We start from the raw sequence: 20,185 nt of genomic DNA on the forward strand, positions 1-20,185 counted from the left end.
GCTCCTTGTTGATGCCTTGTCTTGTGTTCTATGAAACAAGACCAAATAAGGGAGATAAAATTGGCTAAATTAGGAGGTAATACGAATTGGAAGATCTGGGTCTTTTCCCCCTCAGATAAGCATCTTAAATATTCTCCTCTGGCATTTACTGCAGACAGGGAGAATGTGGAATGCTGTATCCCCAAATGCCACTGTTCCTAATCCATTCCTGCTTGGTACAGAAGTTCAAGTCTCTAAACCACTCTCATTGCCAAACAAAGGGACTCTCATGGTCAGAGTTAAATATCCATTGTCCTTGGAACAGATATCCCGCTGCGTTATTAGAAATTTATTGCCGATGTTTACAACAGTTGAATGCTTCTGCCTTTAAACTGATCTTGAGTGGTCGAGTCCCCATCCCTGGATGTGTTTAAGAATAGGGTGGATGATCTACTTGAGGATATGGTTTAATGGGGATTAGGGATGGTTGGACTCGATGATCTCTAAGGTCTTTTCCAACCTAGAAATCTATGAATCTATGAATCTTTCGGGTTTTAAGCAAGCTCTGGTAAGCAAAAATCTTGCACAAGAAGAGAGTAGTTGCCTTGGTCTGAAAAACCTCAAGAGATCAACCTCGGAAATCCTCTTGGAGACCAAATGTTGCTACAGAACAGCGAGAGACCCTCGTGCCAAAGCGCTCTGCAGATTAAATATTAATTGCTGCTGGATGTCTGTCGAGCTCTCTGAAGTTTGAACCGAGGACGGTGTCCGCTTTCAGATGTCAAAAATATCAGGTGTAATCTGTTGCTCTTCAAAATACACCTGTCACTTTCCCTTTTGGGGGGAATTCCAGGATATCCAGGAATGCCAATCTGTTTCCAGCAGGCTGTTAATCTTGGAAGTGACATGATTTGTGCCAGCTGAAGCTTTCCACGTTGGTGAGAGCTGCTGAGGGCAAGCCAAGGCAGGCCCAGGTTGCCATGCAGCGAGAAGAAGGGTTTAGGTGACTTTGTGAGCTCTAAAGTATTTGTGTTCCGTTGCAGGAAGTGGAAACGGAGCAATACTTCACCCTTTTTCTGCCAGCCTTGAAGGAACGAGGATACGACGGCTTCTTTTCTCCCAAGTCACGTGCCAAAATCATGTCGGAGCAGGAGAAGAAGCACGTGGACGGCTGTGCAATATTCTTCAAAACGGAAAAGTAATCGAAACGTTACGTTGTCGAATACCTGAGCCAAAGAGTTGTGGTACACTGAAAGCAAACTGTTGGGAAGGGAGGAGAGGTGGTGGCCTTCACACTTCTCACCTGTGTAAACTGCTCATGGGTTGTACCACGCCGAGCATCCCTCTGAATATTCCCTTGCAACAGTTTGCAGTCATTAGAATGGAAGTTTTGCAAAGCTTCAGCTTCGTTTCGGAGCTTTGACTGTTTCTGGAAACAAAAACGTGCTTTTCAGATGACTAAAACCAACTCGACTTGTTGGGAATAGAGGAAGTCTGAAAACAGACTTCTGATGTTTTTCAAACTTTGAAACTAACAAGGGTGTGCAGAGAAGTGGTTATTACGCTGTGCTGCTCTCAGGTGAAAACAGAACACTAATATTACTCTTTTTAAAAATTTTCGTAGAGCACAAAACAAAAAAAAAACCCTTTGAGTAGGAAACCTTCAGTTTGTCCTGAAGGAAGGTGTTTTTGGGCATCCAAAGAGTGGAAAGGAATAAAAAACCAATTCCACCCAACTAATGGTGGTAACTAGTGGTTTGAAAGAAGCTGGTTTTTAATAATGTGTTTTCCCAAAATAAAAGGCAAGCCTCTAGTTACCATCTTATCTTCATTTTTTGCCTGGAACACTCTTGAGGAGGTGCGATAACCTCCGGGCGTTGCTCTGAATAGTCCTCCCGGTGCGCTACGCCGAAACGAGTGAACGCTTCCCAAACCCCAGGTCTCTCATCTCCCCTGAGAGTCTCTCAGCTGCCAGAGGGAGAGCTTTATCCTGACCAGGAGAATACTTCTTAGAACTGTTTTGACTTTTATAAAAGGAGAAGACCGAAGCAACGTGCCTCACCTGGTCCCCCAGGCTCTCTCCTCGGACGCGGCAGAGCGGAGCGCGGATAGAAAGCGCCTCTTCTCACGCAGCTGCACGTCAGCCGTGTCCACACGTGATTCTCTTTGCTTCCTCAGATTCACGCTGGTGCAGAAGCACACGGTGGAGTTCAACCAGGTGGCGATGGCCAACTCGGAAGGTTCAGAAGCGATGTTAAACCGAGTGATGACGAAGGACAACATCGGAGTCGCCGTGGTGTTGGAGGTGCACAAAGAATTGTTTGGAGCGAGTGAGTATGACCGGGCTTCTCTCATGGGTTCTTCGGTGCCACGTCAAGGCGGGAGTTATTCCGAGGTAGCACGGCTCCCTACAATATGGTTGCCGTTGGTGGTGGTCACCAACTACTCGCCGATGATCAGACGCTGTTCACTGCGCCAACTTGAGAAGCGATGGCCCGTCGGTGGCTAAGACAGGGCACGGATGATTTCCTGACTGGTTGCCTCAATGCCCAGCGTTGAGCTCTCTCCTTTCAAGTTCTTGTCCCTGCTTACTTATTCTGTTAAATTTTACTTGAAGAATTGAAGCTTTTCCCAGGTCGGTGTGTTCACACGCATATGCTCTCACCGGTCGTTGTCGGTGATGTTCAAATTCTATTTTCAACTCTCTTTTTCCCCAGCTTGATGGAATCCTTCCACCCTCCCCCAGTGATTACATGACAGTGCTAATGCACTGATGTGGAAGAAGGAGATTATGGTTAGGGTTGGAATGGTTAGGGTTGGAAGGGACCTTAAAGATCATCTAGCTATCTTTTCATGCCACTGGATCAACTGACTGCCACATTTTCATGAAGTTTGATCAGATACAGTAGACAATTTCCATGTGCTTAAAATTGCCACCCTGCTCTGGCTGCTCTGGTTTTTTGATCGCTCGTTGCCACTGTACCCTTCCAAGGAGCAGGATGTCCAAAAGGCAGTGCTGGAAGGAGCTGCCTGTGATTTTCTGCCCCATCTTTCAAAGCCCTCTCAGGCAAACAGCCAAAGCAGCTACAGCGTTTCGCATCAGCCAGGTTCATACTGCATTCATTTAAGCAGAGGTGAGTTATTCCTAAGGGAAAAGGTTTTTCCCATACCATGGCAGCGAGGAGTCAGTGGTGCAAGGTCAAGTGATGACCACTTGAACGGCAGAGAAAGAAGGCAATTGTAACAATATCAGATTATGCTGGCTATTCTTTCCTGCGCTGGAGAGATTTACTCACGTAACGTTAGGTAAATGCTGCTGATTTAGGATCAAGTAGTGGTTCAGGTAATGCCTTTTCTTCCAGCTGTGAAAATACATCCATCTGCTGGTGTCTCTGAGCTGGAGCCCTCAGTAGCTAAACCCTGAACGTTAACAGGGGAACATCTGTCGTAGTCACACAATCGGCCTTTCGCGGATCACGACGTGTTTGTCTATCCAGGTATGAAATCGCTTCACGTGGACAAGCAGCTGCTTATCGTGGCCAATGCCCACATGCACTGGGACCCCGAATACTCAGATGTGAAACTCGTCCAGACGATGATGTTTGTCTCGGAACTGAAAAATATCCTCGAGAAAGCCTCAAGCAGGCCCGGTAGCCCAACAGCAGATCCTAACTCTATCCCTCTGGTGCTGTGTGCGGATCTCAACTCATTGCCTGATTCAGGTAAGACTTGAGCCTGGCTTAAGTTTTAACTTACCTTTTTAGAACGTTGGAATCCTCTTTTCCTCTGGGGGCGATGGGGTGGCTTGCACCTGCCTGGGTAGGTATGGATGACAGCTGTCTTTGGAAATCTGGCTGAAGAGGATGCAAGTCTGCTTGAGTAGACCGCTTTTCGTGGTGAGTTGTACGCTCCAGAAGAGTCGGTTACGCCTAGGTGTAAAAAAGCACAAATGGATCTTAAAATGGTTAAATAAATACCCATGCCTTGAGCAGCAACAGAAGTAAGAAAGATGGGAGTTCGTGATGGGACATGAAAACTTTCTAGTGGGTTTGCTTTGTTAATTATGACGTTTGGTACCGTAGTATCAGGTACACGTACAAAAGGTGCCTCTGCAGCACCCCGTCACACACCTACTACCCTACATGTACTGTGGGCTTACTGCAATCCTCAAAAAACGGGCTCAAAAGCACCGGAGAGCCTCATTTTTTACAAGGGTGTGTAGTGACAGGACACAGGGCAATGGCTTGAAACTGGAAGAGGAGAGATGTAGATTGGATACAGGAAAGAAATTCTTCACTCTGAGGGTGGTGAGGCACTACAACAGGTTGCGCAGAGAACCTGTGGCTACCTCATCCCTGGAAGTGTTCCAGGCCAGGTTGGATGAGGCTTTGGGCAACCTGGTGTAGTGGAGAGTGTCCCTACGCATGGCAGGGGGGTTGGAACTGGATGATCTTTAAGGTCCCTTCCAACCCAAACCATTCTGTGATTCTATGATTTTCCCGGCCGCGCGTCAGAAAGGTGTGTACGGCTCAGACGCCGACAAGGCAGCCGCCGTGTGGATTTCCCCTTAGGTGGAAAGCTCTTTTCCCATCTCACAGCGTGTCTTATTGGTGTTTTGGCTTTTAACTTCGAGGCCAACGTTCCCAGAATGTTGTATTTCAAAGCAGCTCCCTGAATCCTTTCCTTTGCAAACAGGTGTAGTGGAATACTTAAGCAATGGCATAGTAGCCGACAACCACAAGGACTTCAAGGAGTTGCGTTACAACGAGTGTCTCATGAACTTCAGTGGCAACGGGAAAAACGGGGCTTCGGAAGGCAGGATTACGCATGGCTTCCAGCTGAAGAGCGCCTACGAAAACAACTTGATGCCTTACACCAATTACACTTTCGATTTCAAAGTAAGCAGTGATTTTTCTCAAATGGCAGACGTTCACCTGGTCTCCCCAGGACGCTGTCTTAATTTTCTGACCGTTGGCTGTCTTGCCCTCTGTTCCTGTAAACGTTTCCTCACTGGTTCCTCCACCCGTTGGACGCTTTTCCTACCTCACCCAAATCCTTGCTTTGATCACCCAACGTGTTTCTTAGCCCAACTCCAGCTCTTCCCGGAAGCTACTCGAGTTTCAGGTTGCCAGGAGCAAGGTCTGATCTCACTGTCGCGTTTCTCTTTCTCCCTAGGGTGTGATTGACTACATTTTCTATTCCAACCCTCACATGAACGTGCTCGGCGTCCTGGGGCCTTTGGATCCTCAGTGGCTGGTTGACAACAACATCACTGGGTGTCCACACCCTCACATCCCTTCAGACCACTTCTCACTGTTAACACAACTCGAACTCCACCCTCCGCTCCTGCCTCTCGTCAACGGTGTGCACTTGCCCAGCAGGAGGTAGTGGAGCCCTGCCCTGGGAGGGCGAGGACCTGTCCCTGGGAGGGCGAGGACCTGTCCCTGGGAGGGCGAGGACCTGTCGTCACGGACCTGTACAGTTGTAAATCCAAGTATGTAGGAGTGAAGTATGGCCAACCTCCAGCTGCTTCTTCAAGCTCCTTTCCTTATGTGTTTGATAGGAGATTTTGCACATTTTGGTGCATATTGGTATCATTTGGCACTAGGGCTGGAACCAAAGTATTATTCCTTTTCCAGATTTTTAATTTTTTTTTTTTTAAAACTGGCAAGCTTTTTCGTTTCGGTAGGAGGCTGCCCTCACAAATGAGATTAAAAACTCGCTTATTAGCGTATTTCAAGACAATGCTTTTGTCCAGAACGTGGCAAATTGAGCCAAACCAACAAAAAAAAAAAAAAGCTTGTTTTGTAGAAAGAACATTAGAACTACCGTTCGTTTGAACCCAAAACGGAGACTGAACTCTGCATCTGAAATAAATTTTGCACATCAGCGAAGCACTTAATACCTGACTATAAACAATCAGCAGTGTGGCCCTGCCCCTCCTCTAACCAAAATTAGAAAACCAAAGATAGATGAGTATCTGTGATCAAATTGGAGGTCTAAATTCTCCTGACTTTATCTCATTTACAACCAAATTTCCAGCGAAGCTACGTCTGACCAGACGTTGCGGGTGAGCGTTGAACGCCCAGCGTCGGTTTTTCCTGACCCTACTTGCCAAATAGCCAGCACACTTTTTTAACAACTTTTCTTTTCTGTTCTTGGTCAGGGTTGACTTAAAAAGCTGCTGGTTCATTTTCCCGACTGTTAATGCTCTTTGGATGCGTTGGAAATCCTTTTTTTTTTTTTCTATTTTATCCTTTTTTATGCTCTAGGTGGCCAGTTCAAAACCTTGTGCCTGAAGAGGCATTAAACATAATGCAATTGTCTGAAAAATTGGTTGGCTGCTTAATGTTAAAAAAAAAAAAAAAAAAAAAAGGCACAGTGATAGGAAAAGGTTGTGTCTGTGTTTTTAAGTTTTTCTTTATTCTGCTTTTTTGCTGCTATAAGATTTTTCTTGAATTTATATTTTAAACTTTTCATGCACTTTACTGTTTCTAGTCTCAAAATGTGATATTTTTAATAAATGAAAAAATTTTCCATTATGTGGATGAAATTTTTAAACAGACTGATAGCCTATATTTATGTCTCATTCGTACACTTCAAAAAGTCAAATTTAAATGGGGAAATTAGTTTTAAATACTTAGGAGCCATCTCTTTGCTCTTGCAAAATCAAGTCAGGCTGATCCTCTACTCTCGAATTCAACCTTTCCTTTGTCGTTTTACACATAGGAAATTATCCATAGGGGGGGAAAAAAAAAAAAATAAATCAATTGGAACGTAGAGTAGAAACTATTCCCTGACTCTTGCTGGGGAGTGGGGAGGGGGTGGTGGGGGCCAGCATGCAAAAACCAGTTGGACAAAACGACAGCTCCCTCTTTTTTTTAAAAGAAGTGCCTAAAAACACGGCGGCGGCATCTATTGCCCGCTAAAAATTGGAAGCGGTGGCAGCTGAGGGAAATTCCTGTATGGTGATGGCTTTGTGCTGCCCCAAAAGAATTAAAAAAAAAAAAAAGCAAAAAAAAAAAAAAAGCCCTTTCTAAAGATGGATGTTCCTCGAGGTGCAGGTGTCTCTTTTTTAATATACCTCAGCGTTCGACACCCGGCCGTTGCGGATAAATTGGGAACGCGACTGGAGAGTATAGTACTGGAAAGTAGAATAGCATGGAAAACTTAATTTTGTGGACATCACCTTTCTGTAATCAGCTGCTGTATCTTTTTTTTTTTGGGGGGGTGGGGGGGTGCACTGACAATCCCTTCTCCTCCTTTCCCTACACGCATGTTAACTCGCGACGTGAGCAATAGTTCCTACCATACTTCACTCCCAACATTTTTTTTGAGATGTTTGTATAAAACGGAATTTCCACTTCGCCTACGGTTGTATATGAACCGCGGAGGAGCCCGTTTATTAATAAAAATCAAAACCAACAACCATCTTTTGTAATCTGGGGGTGGGAGAAGATGGGGATGAAAAAAAAAAAAAAAAAAAACCCAACCCTGGAAAACATTGTAAACTGCTGAAGTCTGACTTACCTTGGCTTTCGAACCGATGGAATCGTTCTGCTGCGGGAAGGTGTTTCCTTGGATTTTCTCTGCTGCAAAACGCCCTTCTGAACGTCCATTATGTTGTGCAATTTTTTTTTTTTTTTAAAAAAAACCCAACAGTTATTTCAATAGACATTGCACAAAAGCTCTGAATTTTTTTTTTTTGGAAAAAAAAAAAGAGAGTTTATGTTTTGGTCTTGTTTATGTTTCGGTCGATGCGCATAACCAAGGAGATATTTACCCACCTTCCACGTGTCTGGCTCCCTCCCTGTTTTCCTTCTGGTTTTTTTTTTTTTTTGTCTTCTTCCCAGCAGAAGTAAAGGCACAGCAATTTTTTTTCCAGCCGAGCAGGAACGCCGCTCTCCGGAGGAATTTTCAGAAGAGAGGGAGCGAGGAGCAGGCAGCCATCAGCCTGGCACGCAGAACGAGATCCCTTTCCGTAAACACCATCCAGGTGATGACGCTCCTTTTCTTTTCACGGAGACGGAAGCTGGTTGTCGGGTGTTTTCTAGGGAATAGGGAGCAACACGAAGCAAAATATCCCAACCCCTAAGCAGAGACGGATGGAAAACCATCCGTTCTCTCCATCACTGACCCTCGATCCCAGCACGTCGCAGCGTCCTCGCAGCCGATGCCTGGAAAAAAAAAACCAAAACAACCCAAAAAAACCCCACAAAAAGCTCTTAAATCCTTTAGTGCTCCTCGTTGTCTTGGTTCACATTCCAAAATACAGTGTGTCAACTTCGAAGCAACAGCACTGCCTAAAGCAAGCAGAGAAAACAAAAATCCAACACCCTTCGACGAGCAACTTTTTAAAATTCAATATATCAATCTGTTAGATTCGGGGTTTTTTGTGTGTATATACATATATATATATATAAAAAAAAAGGAATTTTGTACAAAGTAGCTGAATATTTTTTCGTTTCCTTCTTTCGATGTAAGGGGGGCGAACGCTTGCGTACCTCATGCTGAAGGCAGGTGTGGCACGGTGGGGTCTGAGACCAGCTTCCCTTCCCAGTAGCCTCGTTAAAAGCTTTTGTCATCTTTTTCTAGCTTTTGTTGAGAAAATACTTCACTTTACGAGGAAAAACTTCCTCTGTCCATCAAAAGCCGCTCATGTTTGATCTGCGGACACGTTCAGAAAACCTCTCATTAGTCCCAAGTCCTCACTGTTCTGTGGTTTATAGACCAAAAAGCCAAAATCTTTGATTCTGGACATTTCCAGAAGCACTTACCCCTGAGCCAACGCAGCTTCCAACGCCATGCCGTGATTTTCCGCGTTCGCGGGGGGATGACGGTCTCCCACCTTGCTGGCTTTGCTGCGGAGACCCCTAAATCCACGTTCACCCTCTAGACCCCCCGAGGCCCACTTGACAAAGATGCTGAGCATCTGCAGGTCCCACTTCATCCCAAATATTGGCCTTTCGGAGACCGGCTTTCCACACGCGGCTCGTGAGACTCGGGGTCGGAATCATGAGTGAGAACTTGGGACCTCCAAGGTTCCTATCACTTGTTTGTCCAGGGGTTGGTTTTGGTGAGGTGGTGGTGGGGAAGCCCAAAGGGCTTGTTGACATTCAGACTTTCTCTGTTAATGTAGGAAAGAGGTTGGGGAAACACTTGTAAGGATTCCTAGACCAGGAGCACAATATTCACACCGCCTTGGTAGGGAGCAGGAGCCAGAAGTGGAAAAAAAAAAAAAAAAAAGGAAAAAGTGGTTGTCCTCTCCCCGGCGACCTCAGCTTTGTACGTAATTATGATTCCTCTGCTCTTGGCTTCTGCACAGATGTTTTTCTTGTAATGATCATGAAGATCTAAGACCTAAGGAAGGACCTTCTCCCTGCTTTATGAGGAGAAGACGGATGGAAGCACATCCTATCTGGCACGCTGGGACACTCAGCAGCAGGAGGTGGGGGGTCAGCTAAAATCAGGCTGTCGAATAGAAGAGCAGCGGTCACCGTCCTGCTTGGTCACCGCAGAGGTGTGATGTTCTTCTGGGCGGTCTCGGTGACCAAAATTGCTTGGGAAGCAAAAAATTGGGAAGCAAAGCAGCCTATAAGACTCACTGAGGTTGATTAACGGTGGCTTCAGAAGCAGTGTGGTTTTGGCACCAAGCTAGAACATGGAAAAAACCTCACCTGCCTCATTGTGCATGTCCTAAACGCTGCTCAAGTGCTTGTTCTTGTGGAGTGGTTGTACCCAGGGGGAGAGAAGACCTGGTTTGTTACAGACTGGAAAAGAAGTGAGCCCGAGACACAGAGAGGTTTGGGGTTTTCTGATAGACACTGTGATCAGCTGAGTTTTCCATCTCCCAGTGAGGAAAAGCATCTTGCGACACACAGCTCCTCTTTTTTTTTTTTATAAGATGACAGAAATACAGTCACGTACCCTCCTGCTCTCCCCCTGCAGCGTTCAAACTCACAGACCCAAACCCTGAGAGAACCTGGTGGAAACCGTTCGCGTCTTAAGCCTCTACGCCAAGCATTGGCTAAGAACTCATTTTAAGACAAAAAAGCAATTTTTGGAGGAGATAATAATGCTCTAGATCCAGGCGCAGCTCTAAGCACCACCGTGTCTTCTCCTGTGGCCGCTCTTTGCGCTGACGCCGACCAAGGGTTTGCTTTTTCTCCAGGAAACGAGAGCAGGGACAAAAAAAACAGAGTTTTTTTTTCTAAGTTGAACTTCTTTCTTGTGTGTTGTCTTCCCACCCGCAAGGTCCTGGCCCTCAACAGATGGAAATGCAGGTGGAGAGGGGGGACCGCCGCGGTGGCACTGCCGACCACCCTTACGCTCAAATTTTAAAGGAGTTTCCGTCTCGTTTTATGGAAACGGGAGCTTCCCGTTGGACCAGTTGGAGAGGGTCCAGAGGAGGGCCACGAAGATGATAAGAGGGCTGGAGCACCTTTCCTACGAGGACAGGCTGAAAGAGTTGGGGCTGTTCAGCCTGGAGAAGAGGAGGCTCCGGGGTGACCTTATAGCGGTCTTCCAGTACCTCAAGGGGGCCTACAAGAAAGATGGGGAGAGGCTGTTCAGGAGGGCCAGTTGTGATAGGACAAGGGGTAATGGTTTTAAAATAGAGGGAGGTAGATTCAGGTTGGATATTAGGAAAAAATTTTTTACCATGAGAGTTGTAGAACACTGGAACAGGTTGCCCAGAGAGGTGGTGGCTGCTCCATCCCTGGAGACGTTCAAGGCCAGGTTGGACGAGGCCCTGAGCAACCTGATCTAGTTGGAGATGTCCCTGTTCCTTGCAGGAGGGTTGGACTAGATGACCTTTGAAGGTCCCTTCCAGCCCTAACCGTTCTATGATTCTATGATTCCCTTTGCAGCGAGAGCGCGCTGGGCTCTCGGATGGGGACATGGATCCTTGCGGAGGCCGGAGCATCCCGGCCCCGGGTTTGCCTCGCCTGCCCCAGGGCAGCTGCCTTCAGCTGAGACCTGAGCAAAAACCCAACGTAGGAACTCTGCTTGTTCCATGTTTCCTGCGAGGATCAACGATAGGAAACCCTTTCTCCGGCTCTCTCCTTCGCTTTTACAAAAAGATCCTTTTTTTTTTCCCCTCTATCTGAAAGAACTCATGTTTTGGAGAAAGCACCGTGCCACAGGGTGATTCCCCCCAGTCGGATTTATACTTTGCAACGAAAAACTCCCCGAGAACGCGAATCCCCTCCGAGCGGAGCCAGCAGGGACCCAGGCAGGGAGAAGAACCTTCTCCCGACGAAATAACGTCGGTCCCGGCACCAAGCAGCCCTGCCTGGCTCCAACCTTAGGGCAGCTGGGGAAAGGATGCCCTCAAACCCCTCAACTATTACTTCTTTCTACCTTTTTTCAAATTTTTAATTCTTTTTTTTTAAAATTTAAACACCACCCCTGCACAGCGGACACAGAGCGCTGCTCACACGGGGTGGATGGTGCTAAATATCCGCTCGGTTCTTCCCCAATCCGGCGCTTTTCTTTCCTTCTGCAGCAATAAAAAGCCATTTCGCAGCCCCCCGCGTGCCCCGCTGCGGTTCCGGAGAAGCGCAGGGTGGGCAGAGCGGGACACAGGGACCGGCCGGGGGTTTTACAGCTCGCCCTGGGACCCCGTTTTGGGGTGGATGACACAAATATGATTCCTGCCTTTTCTGGGGAGGTCCCCAGGCCTCAGACACCCCCAAGCCGAATTTTTACAAATAATTTTGCTCAGGGTTCCAAGTCACACCTGCGTCGCCACGGTCCCCGTGAGGGGTGTGTGTCCATCCCAGGAAAAGAGGGATCCACGGAGAGAGCCTTAGCCCATCACCAGGAAATTTCTCAGTATCTCCCATTTCTCCCGCTCTCATGCAACTGGGACCCAGCACCGCGGCGCTGCAGAGCTCAGACCCCATCCGGCACCCATCAGCATCCCACAGCACGACCCGTTCCTCCCAACAGCGGTCACAAAAAAGCACAAAAACATGGAACAGAGAAAAGGCGGCGCATCGGGCAGCGCCCCGAGGGCTCCACCATCCTGCCTAATCCCTCCATCCCCCAAAAATCCCAATTTTACACAAACCTGGGCAAAAAGAGCTGCCGCAGCCAAAGGAGGAAGCACGTTCATCCCTTTATTGATGGTACCGGGGTGGGCACCCGAAACGGGGGCCAGGCTGGGTGCCCACAGGCAAAGCCTTTATTTTTGGGTAGGAGAAGAGGGGGACAAGGCTCCGGCCCCCTGCCGAAGCCCCGGGAGCAGAGGGAGCACCGGTGTCGCGCCACGGAACCGAATCCAGGGGGATTACGGGGCCGCCGGCCCCGCTGAGGAATCCATCACCGCGGCCGGTTACGTACAACGGTATCCGGGCAGCGGGGGGGCCGGGGGGCCGCACCGCCGCTCCGCTCCCCCAGCCCACCGCTCCGCGTCCCGCCGCGCCCGCGCCGCCGCTTCTTTTTTGGGGACGTTCCTGCGGGGTTTTTGATGGGTGGGGGGAAAGACAAGAAATGAAAAAGGGAGAAGGGGACGGACCTGCCGATGCCGTCGAGAGCCCCCGCTCGGAATTTTTCCGACGTCGCGTACCTCTGCGTCAGCTTGTGGATGAGCAGCTGGATCCAGGGCGCCTCGGGGGCCACGCACACCTTCTTGTTTCTCTTCAGGGTGAGGCTGCGAGGGCAACGAGACCCTCTTAGCCCCGGGAACGCCTCTTCCTCCCAAATTTTTCTACCTGTGCCGCCATCTGCAGAGAAAACCCTTTCTCGCTCCCCAGTGCCGTTATGGACAACCCTTGCCAGGAGACAGACGGGATATTTTGGGGTCACGTCTGTTAAAACGCGCAGTGGCGTATCACGCAGCAGCCTGCGCCTTTCCGGAGTCCCCAGTTTTGGGGAGGGGGTTTCAGGGAGGGTAGGAGGACCCCCATGTTTTTCCACTTACACGATCTCCTTCCTCCGGCAGTGGATACCCGGCGGCGTAACGTCGATGGCGAGGATGAGCCCCCAGTTGATGAGCTGGGCGGTCGATCTGATGCACTTGCACCTCATGTTGGTGAGCAGGCTCTCCAGCGACAGACCTGCGCCCCACAGGACCCCACACCCAGTGGGGCACGCGGATGGGGACCTCCTCCCATCTCCCACCACCGGCCCATCCCCTTCCCAATGCCCACGGGGCCGTTTGCAGGGACGCAAATCCCTCCCGGCGCAGCCTCAACACTCCCTTTTCCTGCAGGTGTTTGAAAACTTCACCAATATTTGATGAATTAAACCCGCCAAACGCTCGAGTTTCATCAAGGTCTTCAAGAGAAGCAGCTTAAACCCATCACCCATCAGCCAAATCCCACCACCCCGCTTCCAGGGACCCCCCACCGGGGTTTAAAAGATACACCCAAGCTCACAGATAGGCAAGAGAGATGTGAAAGCTTACAGGAGCCCGCGCTCAGCGCCATCCCGGGCACCCGATGCCTCTGCCCGGGGATTTGGAGGGGCAGATGGACAGACGGACACCCCGAGGTCACTCACCACCCCCTGGCACCGCGTTGCTCAGGACGAGGACCAGGGCCAGCACCGCCGGCAGCAGCCGCATCCTTGCTGCCCGCCCCGAGCCGCCACCGCGGCCGCTTTATAGCTGGGGCCAACGGGGGATTTCACGGGATGGGGTGGGGGGAGTGGAGAAGGATCTGTCCCACACTTCAACTTCCCCGCCGGCGCTTCCCCCCAGCCCACATGGCCCACGCCACCGAAAACCACCGCGGCCATCTCCCAAAGCCATCTGCTCGCTCGCCCCACGTTTCCCAGTAACGCCGGTGACCCCCCCGCTTCACTTCCCACCCACAGGGATTGGCACCCGGAGCCCCCCGGACCCCCAGTATGGCGCAGGACGGGACACGAGTGATGGGGACCGAGCGCTGGCACCTTTATTGCACCCGTCAGGTGGTGCCCGAGGGGGACACCCAACGCACGGTCACGGAGCGGGAGAGCGAGGAAGTGGGGAGTGACATTTTTAAGGGATTAAACACACCGAATGCAAAGGAAAAAGGGGCTGAGGGTGTCAGGTGGCAGCACGGTGCCCTCCGCCTCGGAGCAGTGGGATTTGGGGAGGGGGGGGGAGGGCAGTTTCAGACCCAGCACATCTGGCCGTCCCGCCGGTGGTGGCATCCTCATCGAGGAACCTCTTTCTTCCTCCTACCAAAAGCAGAAGCAGCGAGAAACGCGTGATGACTGGTCCCCACGGGGTACCCCCGGTCCCGCCAGGAGCCCCTTTGGCTCAGAGGGTGCTGGTAGGGGGGGCTTACAGGTGAGGGAGGTCCTGCAGGAGCTTCTTCACCCAAGGGGTGGTAGGGTCCACGCAGACCCTCTCCAGGCTTTTTAGCTTAATCCTACAAAACAGGTGGAGTTTCTGCACCATCACTTCCCCCTCCTCCGGTGACGCGGCTCGAGCGCCCCGAGGAGGATGGGTTGGGGGGGGGAGCAGAGGGCTCGGACCCCTCCCCAGAGCCACTTACATCACCTCGATGTTCCGGCAGCTGCTCCCCGCCGGCCGCACCTCCACGCTGCTGTACCTCCGCGGGGAGATGAAGACCTTGGTGGTCTTGGCGCAGCGGCAGCTCAGGTTGCCGTTGGCTTCCAGGAGCGCTGGAAGGGAGGAAAGGGGGGGTGCACATAGCCACCACTCAACACCCCACCCCAAAAACCCCACCGCCGTCCCCAAAACCCTTTCCAGGCAACACAGCTCCCCCCCACATCCCACCGGGATCACCGCACCCGCTTGGAAAACAGCCTCCATGGTATTTCGTTCCCGGAGATGGCAGTAGGATGCCATCAATGAAAATCTCACCCCTCCCTCCCAGCACCCTGCAGTCCCACGGGGGTGGGCTCGGGAAGTCTCACCTGCCTCGCCAGGGCGGTGGGTCACCAGCAGCACCCCCAGCAGCAGGGCCACCCACACAGCCATGCCAGCCCCAGTCCCGGCCCCAGCAGCATCCCTCTATTTGAGCCGGAAAATAGGAGAAGTGAAGTGGTGCGGGTGGGCGGCCCCGGGGGTCCATGGGGTTTCCCCCCCCCGCCGTCTCCATTCCCCGCTGACAAAAAGCAGCCGGGGGCTCGGGCTTCCTGAAACCGGCTCCGTTTTCCTTTTCCTCCAAAACTGGGTCTTGTAAAGACACCGGTTGTTTCCCCCAGTGGTGGTTCCCAGCTCGTGCAGCCGTCAGTGCCTGGAGGTTTTTTGGGGTGTTTTTCTCTTTACTCAAACATCCTACAACCACGTTTCGCCCCCCTCATGACACATCCCAGCCTGAGCCCTGCGAGGATTTGCTTTTGCTCTCCTCCCACTGTGGCAAATCATCCCAAAACTCTGCCAAGTGCCCTAATGCCCATCTCTTGTATTTCCTTGTCCGCCTTCGTTGCTTCCCAAAGCTGTAAGGCCACCAGCACACACCAGCCCCATCACCCAACAACAGCACGTGGATGTGGGGCACGTTGGCTCCCCACCAGCATCACCAGCCCCTTAAATTGCAACCAAAGAGACGCAACCAAGGAGTTTGGCTTCCCACCGACTGTGCCAGGGCTGCCAGCTCCTTGCTGGGACACCCACCCCAGCGACCATCACTGCCTTAGACAAACCTTTCCCCTCCCTTGCCTCAGCCCTCCACGTCAAAGGGGTTTCTGGGGTGCCTGGGTGCTGCCCACGTTCCCCAACCTCGAGTAGGAATTCCTCACCCGATGTATAGCCAAACGCACGTCTCAACGCCAGTGGCAAGACGAGAACAATGGAAGGCTGCAACGGTCGGGTTTCCCAAAGCTCAGCCACTTTTCTTGGAAACTAGGAGATCCAGGGCAACAACCGAAGGAAAAAAACCTGGAATTTTATTTGCTTTGGGCTCTTGGTACAGGGCATGCCACACCACGTAATAAAACACCTGGACACGCGCTCCGTCAACATGCATTTTGCACGGAAAGAGTCGGAAAGTGGTTCCTACGGAGACGGGAGCAGCCCCTGGCGATGCTTCACCATCCATGGGCAAGTAAATAAACGAAGGGTTCACCTTCATGCTGATCCAGGGACTGAATGCTGGGGAGGAACCACCCCCCCCCAAACCTGCCACAGGCTTGGAGTCAGCAACGAGCCGCCCCCCACCCTGTGGTGGCCACCGCCGGGGCCGGACATGGGTTTTCCGGGAATGGGGGGGGAGCGAAGGCAAAGCGATGAGCGGTGGGGTCCGCGCGCCTGCCAGCCCGTGCCGGGGCTCTGAGCGCCAACTTCCTCAGCAGCAAACTTATTTTTTCTTCCTGTGAAAAAGCAGAAGAAGGAGGAAAAATGTGTGAACGCAGAGAAAAGCGGGTCCTGGGGGAGGAAGCTCCTGCCCCAACCACGGGAAGTTGCCACCGTTTTGCCGGGGCCAACGTCGCTCGCGGCCACGTCTCCCGACCGCCCCTACGCCAATGCCAGGAAACCGGGCACGACGACAGAGGGTGGCTTTCCCAGCTTGGCACCAGCTCTCTGTCATGCCCATGATGAGCAAATCCTGCTCCTGACCTTTCCCACTCTCCCAAAATAAATATTTTTTTTTCCCAAAACGTTTCCAGAGATGACTCGCAGGTGGCACCGCGGAACCGCTCGACGCTGCTTTGTGCGGCGAGGTCTCACCCCTCGTTGGTTTAGAAGTGGCTCCCTCAGCCCCCGGTAGCCCCTCCGAGTCCCGTGGGCACTCTCCGGGACCACGGACACACTAGGATGCCATCCAGAACCACCAGATCCAACGGGGTTTTCACGGAAACCACTTACGTGCCAGCAATGCGCTTCAGCAGTTTCTTGACCCAAGGGGCATCGGGATTCACACACACCTTCCCGGAGGTTTTTAATTTGATTCTGAAAGGCAAGGAGATCTCCTGAGCCTCTCCCTCCCCTCTCACCGCAGGGATTCCAGCGGCCGGAGCCGATGCGTTTCCAGCGCCGGATCGCGGAGAGCCGCTAGCGAGGCAGGGAAGCTGCAGAGCAAAGTCCAAAAATGGGGAAAAAACCAGGCACCACGCTTGAAGCCCCGAGGTGGCTGTTTGGAGATGATTCTCCCTCCGTAGATTTCCGGACGCATCGACGCTGAGCGGTTACAACAGCCTTACGTGTCCGAGTAACGCGTCGCACGAGTTAGGACAGGAGTAACGGGAGAAAAACTTGACCCGAGATGCCGTTGCGTATCAGAGATGGAAAAATTGCTCACGGCTCATCCCGCCTCGGCATTCCAGGATGTGCTGCCTCCAAACGGCAAAGGCTCGCCACAGAGCGCCAGTCCCGGCCGGAAGAGCGCGGCAGGTTGGCTCTGAGGTTCCTTGCCCGCAAAGCACAAGGGAGGTGGCCAACGTGGTTCAAAAAGGCTTTTGTTCTCAGCAAGGGAGCGGAGGAGCGGGGTGGCTGCGGAAGGGACGGGGCGGAACGAGCGGCATTGCGCCCCGCCAGCCGCCCGCCGCACTTACATGATCTCCGTGCGTCGGCAGGTGCTGCCCAGGGGCCGGATCTCGATGCTCTCGTACCTCTTCGGACTAAGGAAGTCCGACGTCATCTTCACGCACCTGCAGCTCAGGTTTCCGTTCACCTCCAGGATGGCTGAGAAAGAGAGAAGGTGGCACCTCCCAGCTCCCAAAGGCCTGGTTCAAGGATACAGCAATTCCGAACCTCTTAGGGAGCCCAAGGAATTGTCCCATCCCGTGCTTTTGCTGATGGCGCTGTAGGGAGCGTGGTATGGAACGGTTCTCCATGCCTCTACCCCAGCATCCTACATTCACACAGAGACTGAGAGCCCAAGCGGGTCCCAGCGAAGGAGGACGGTCATGCTCTGTTCCTGGCTTCGAAAAAAACCCTGGGCTAAACAGCATGGAGATGTCTCCACCTCCTCCAGTCCCTTTTGGTGCAGGATAGAATCACAGAACAGTTTGGGTTGGAAGGGACCTTCAAGACCCTCAAGTTCCAACCCCCCTGCCATGGGCAGGGACACCCTCCACTGCACCAGGTTGCCCCAAGCCTCATCCAATCTGGCCTTGAACACTTCCAGGGACGGGGCAGCCACAACTTCTCTGGGCAACTTGTTCTAGTGCCTCAGCACCCTCAGAGAGAAGAATTTCTGTCTTAGATCCAATCTAAATCTGCCCTCTTTCAGTTTAAAGCCATCGCCCCTTGTCCTGTCACTACACTCCCTCGTCAAAAGCCCCTCTCTGGCTTTCTTGAAGCCCCTTCAGGTACTGGAAGGCTACTGGAAGATCACCCAAGATGCCCACCCACCATGAGGACCACAGCACGCTGGGAGCCGACAGCCGGGGGTGCCTCTGCGATGACACCAGAAGCTCACCTGCGCAGGCTGAGTGGGACATCATCATCGTCACCATCAGGAGCAGCAGGAGAAGGCAGGGGAGCACGGGGGCTCCCGTCCCCACCCCGGCCAGCGTGCGCATCCCGACGGCAGCCTCAGCAGCGCCCGGACTGAGGAACCGGCGGAACAAACACCCCTATTTATTCGGGAGGGTCACGCTCTGACACAAGCGGCGAGATTCAAACTTCAGCAGCCGCATCAAGCGGTGGACCGTGAAAAGAGGTGACATCATTTCTCGGATGCTCCCCCCACCCCAGCCCCACCAGAAACCGGATTCGCAATATTATTGATTCAAATCAGCCGCCGGGACGAAGAGCGCCTTCGGATTCCCCACGTAGCCTTCCTCACACCTTGCTTCTGATGAGCTGGGGCTGGACCAACATCCCCCCTCCTTCCCTTGAGCATTTACCCATCGACCACAAGGAGAGCCCAAAATAAAACCGGAGCGCGAACCCCGGGTCAGCAGGGTTTTTTCATGCCCTCAGATATTTACATATTTCTTTCATCTTAAGGCTACAAGCCCCCCACGCTATTTTTGCTATCGCTTGCATCAGTAGAAACCCCTTAAGTGCTTCTGCCAGGTCGTGGCTGGGGTCTCTTCTAAGAAAAGTCTGCCAAACAGTGGGGAAGGCATCGATTTACCGGGAGGGATGACCAGTCAACCACCCAAAGTGCTATGGAGGCACCAAAAAAGTTTCAAATTGTTGCTGAAGTTCATGACTTCAAAATGATGCTGCTTTTATAGCTGGGAAAAACCGAGAGAAGTGAAAGCAACTTTCCCCAGAGCTGCGTGTTGGAGAGGACCGAGTCAGGGCACGTAGCCCACGCTCCAAGCGTGGCTATTCCACGAGCAAGGGAAATCAACCCCAGTGCTGGCAGCACTTCAGGAAACTGGTACAGGGAGAAGTTACCCTTGGGAGACATCCAATGGACAGACCAAGGTAACGCGAGAGCGAGATCACGCCCCAGATTTGTGGGTGCAGGGCAGGTGTCCATCTCCCAGCTACCCTGAAGAGAAATGGGAGCTATGGAAGCATGCTTTGGCTGGCTGGATTTAGAGAGGTGGCTTTAGAGGAGTCCTGGGTGATCAGTCCAACCACAGTCATCTCAGTTTAAGCCTGCGGCAGGTGCTTGCCCCCAGACCTCTGCAAGATCCCAGGCCCTTCCACTGAGGTTGTCTCCTCTAGGGACGTGCTGCTTTGTGCCGACACATCGCTTTATGTCCATTCTCGCAACGGGCACTAAGTTCTCTGCTTCTTCCATGACAATCATGGTGCTCTTTAACTCACTGTGTACTCAGGACAAAACCCACACGTCCCTCTGAGGGAGGACGGTAGGGTCTCCTCTTCACCATGAGCACCAAGGAAGTTGTCCCCTCTTCAGAGGTGGCCTTCGCAGTAGCTTTCCTCCAAGTAGGAAAAGCCAACGCTGCTGGGACAAAAAAAAACACCTTCGAGCTGTGAGGAAAAGAAGAACTTGACCTAGGTACTATCATCCCAGGGTTTCTGAATCGCCTCGATATTCGTCGGGGGTGGTTTTGATGTACGACTAACGCGAATATCGATAAACATCGTGGTGTTTTCTCAGGAAGAAAATGCTTGTGGTCATCACAGGTGGCTAATAGGCACGCAGCACCGAGTGGTAATTCCAAAAAGGGAGGAGGGCAAGGATCTACTCGGTGACTATATTCAAGCTTAATCGCTTCCTGCATGCCAGTAATTCTGAAGAGTGGCACTCACATGGACTTCTATGGGCCAGGATTCATAGATTCATAGATTTCTAGGTTGGAAAAGACCTTAGAGATCATCGAGTCCAACCATCCCTAATCCCCATTAAACCATATCCCTAAGTAGATCATCCAC

The 20,185-nt window shown here is 51.7% G+C and overlaps 4 protein-coding genes across 4 annotated transcripts in view; 1 reads left to right on the forward strand and 3 right to left on the reverse strand.

The window, feature by feature from the left end:
• Positions 1–6,772, forward strand: part of CNOT6L (CCR4-NOT transcription complex subunit 6 like) — a 30,417-nt gene extending 23,645 nt beyond the window's left edge. Inside the window, exons 8-12 of the mRNA XM_009989612.2 lie at positions 1,023–1,177; positions 2,158–2,309; positions 3,477–3,701; positions 4,675–4,877; positions 5,155–6,772. Of these exons, the coding sequence (XP_009987914.1) occupies positions 1,023–1,177; positions 2,158–2,309; positions 3,477–3,701; positions 4,675–4,877; positions 5,155–5,367 (948 nt within the window). The 3' untranslated portion in view covers positions 5,368–6,772. The remainder of the gene's footprint in view (positions 1–1,022; positions 1,178–2,157; positions 2,310–3,476; positions 3,702–4,674; positions 4,878–5,154) is intronic.
• A 5,544-nt stretch (positions 6,773–12,316) lies between these two features.
• Positions 12,317–13,549, reverse strand: LOC147528664 (C-X-C motif chemokine 2-like). The gene is made up of 4 exons (XM_086611963.1): positions 13,486–13,549; positions 12,905–13,040; positions 12,551–12,634; positions 12,317–12,437 (listed from the first exon to the last, which is right to left on the reverse strand). Exons 1-4 carry the CDS (start codon positions 13,547–13,549, stop codon positions 12,317–12,319), a joined length of 405 nt encoding a protein of 134 aa, XP_086468089.1.
• Positions 13,550–14,123: 574 nt separating this feature from the next.
• LOC147528665 (interleukin-8-like) lies at positions 14,124–14,917 on the reverse strand. Its single transcript, XM_086612268.1, has 4 exons — positions 14,854–14,917; positions 14,469–14,598; positions 14,259–14,342; positions 14,124–14,148 (listed from the first exon to the last, which is right to left on the reverse strand). Exons 1-4 carry the CDS (start codon positions 14,915–14,917, stop codon positions 14,124–14,126), a joined length of 303 nt encoding a protein of 100 aa, XP_086468394.1.
• A 1,826-nt stretch (positions 14,918–16,743) lies between these two features.
• Positions 16,744–18,405, reverse strand: LOC104380493 (interleukin-8). The gene is made up of 3 exons (XM_009987985.2): positions 18,303–18,405; positions 17,434–17,563; positions 16,744–16,831 (listed from the first exon to the last, which is right to left on the reverse strand). Exons 1-3 carry the CDS (start codon positions 18,403–18,405, stop codon positions 16,744–16,746), a joined length of 321 nt encoding a protein of 106 aa, XP_009986287.2.
• Positions 18,406–20,185: the final 1,780 nt, after the last annotated feature.

This window comes from Tauraco erythrolophus, chromosome 5 (assembly GCF_009769465.1).
Source record: "Tauraco erythrolophus isolate bTauEry1 chromosome 5, bTauEry1.pri, whole genome shotgun sequence".
NCBI lineage: Eukaryota > Metazoa > Chordata > Aves > Musophagiformes > Musophagidae > Tauraco > Tauraco erythrolophus.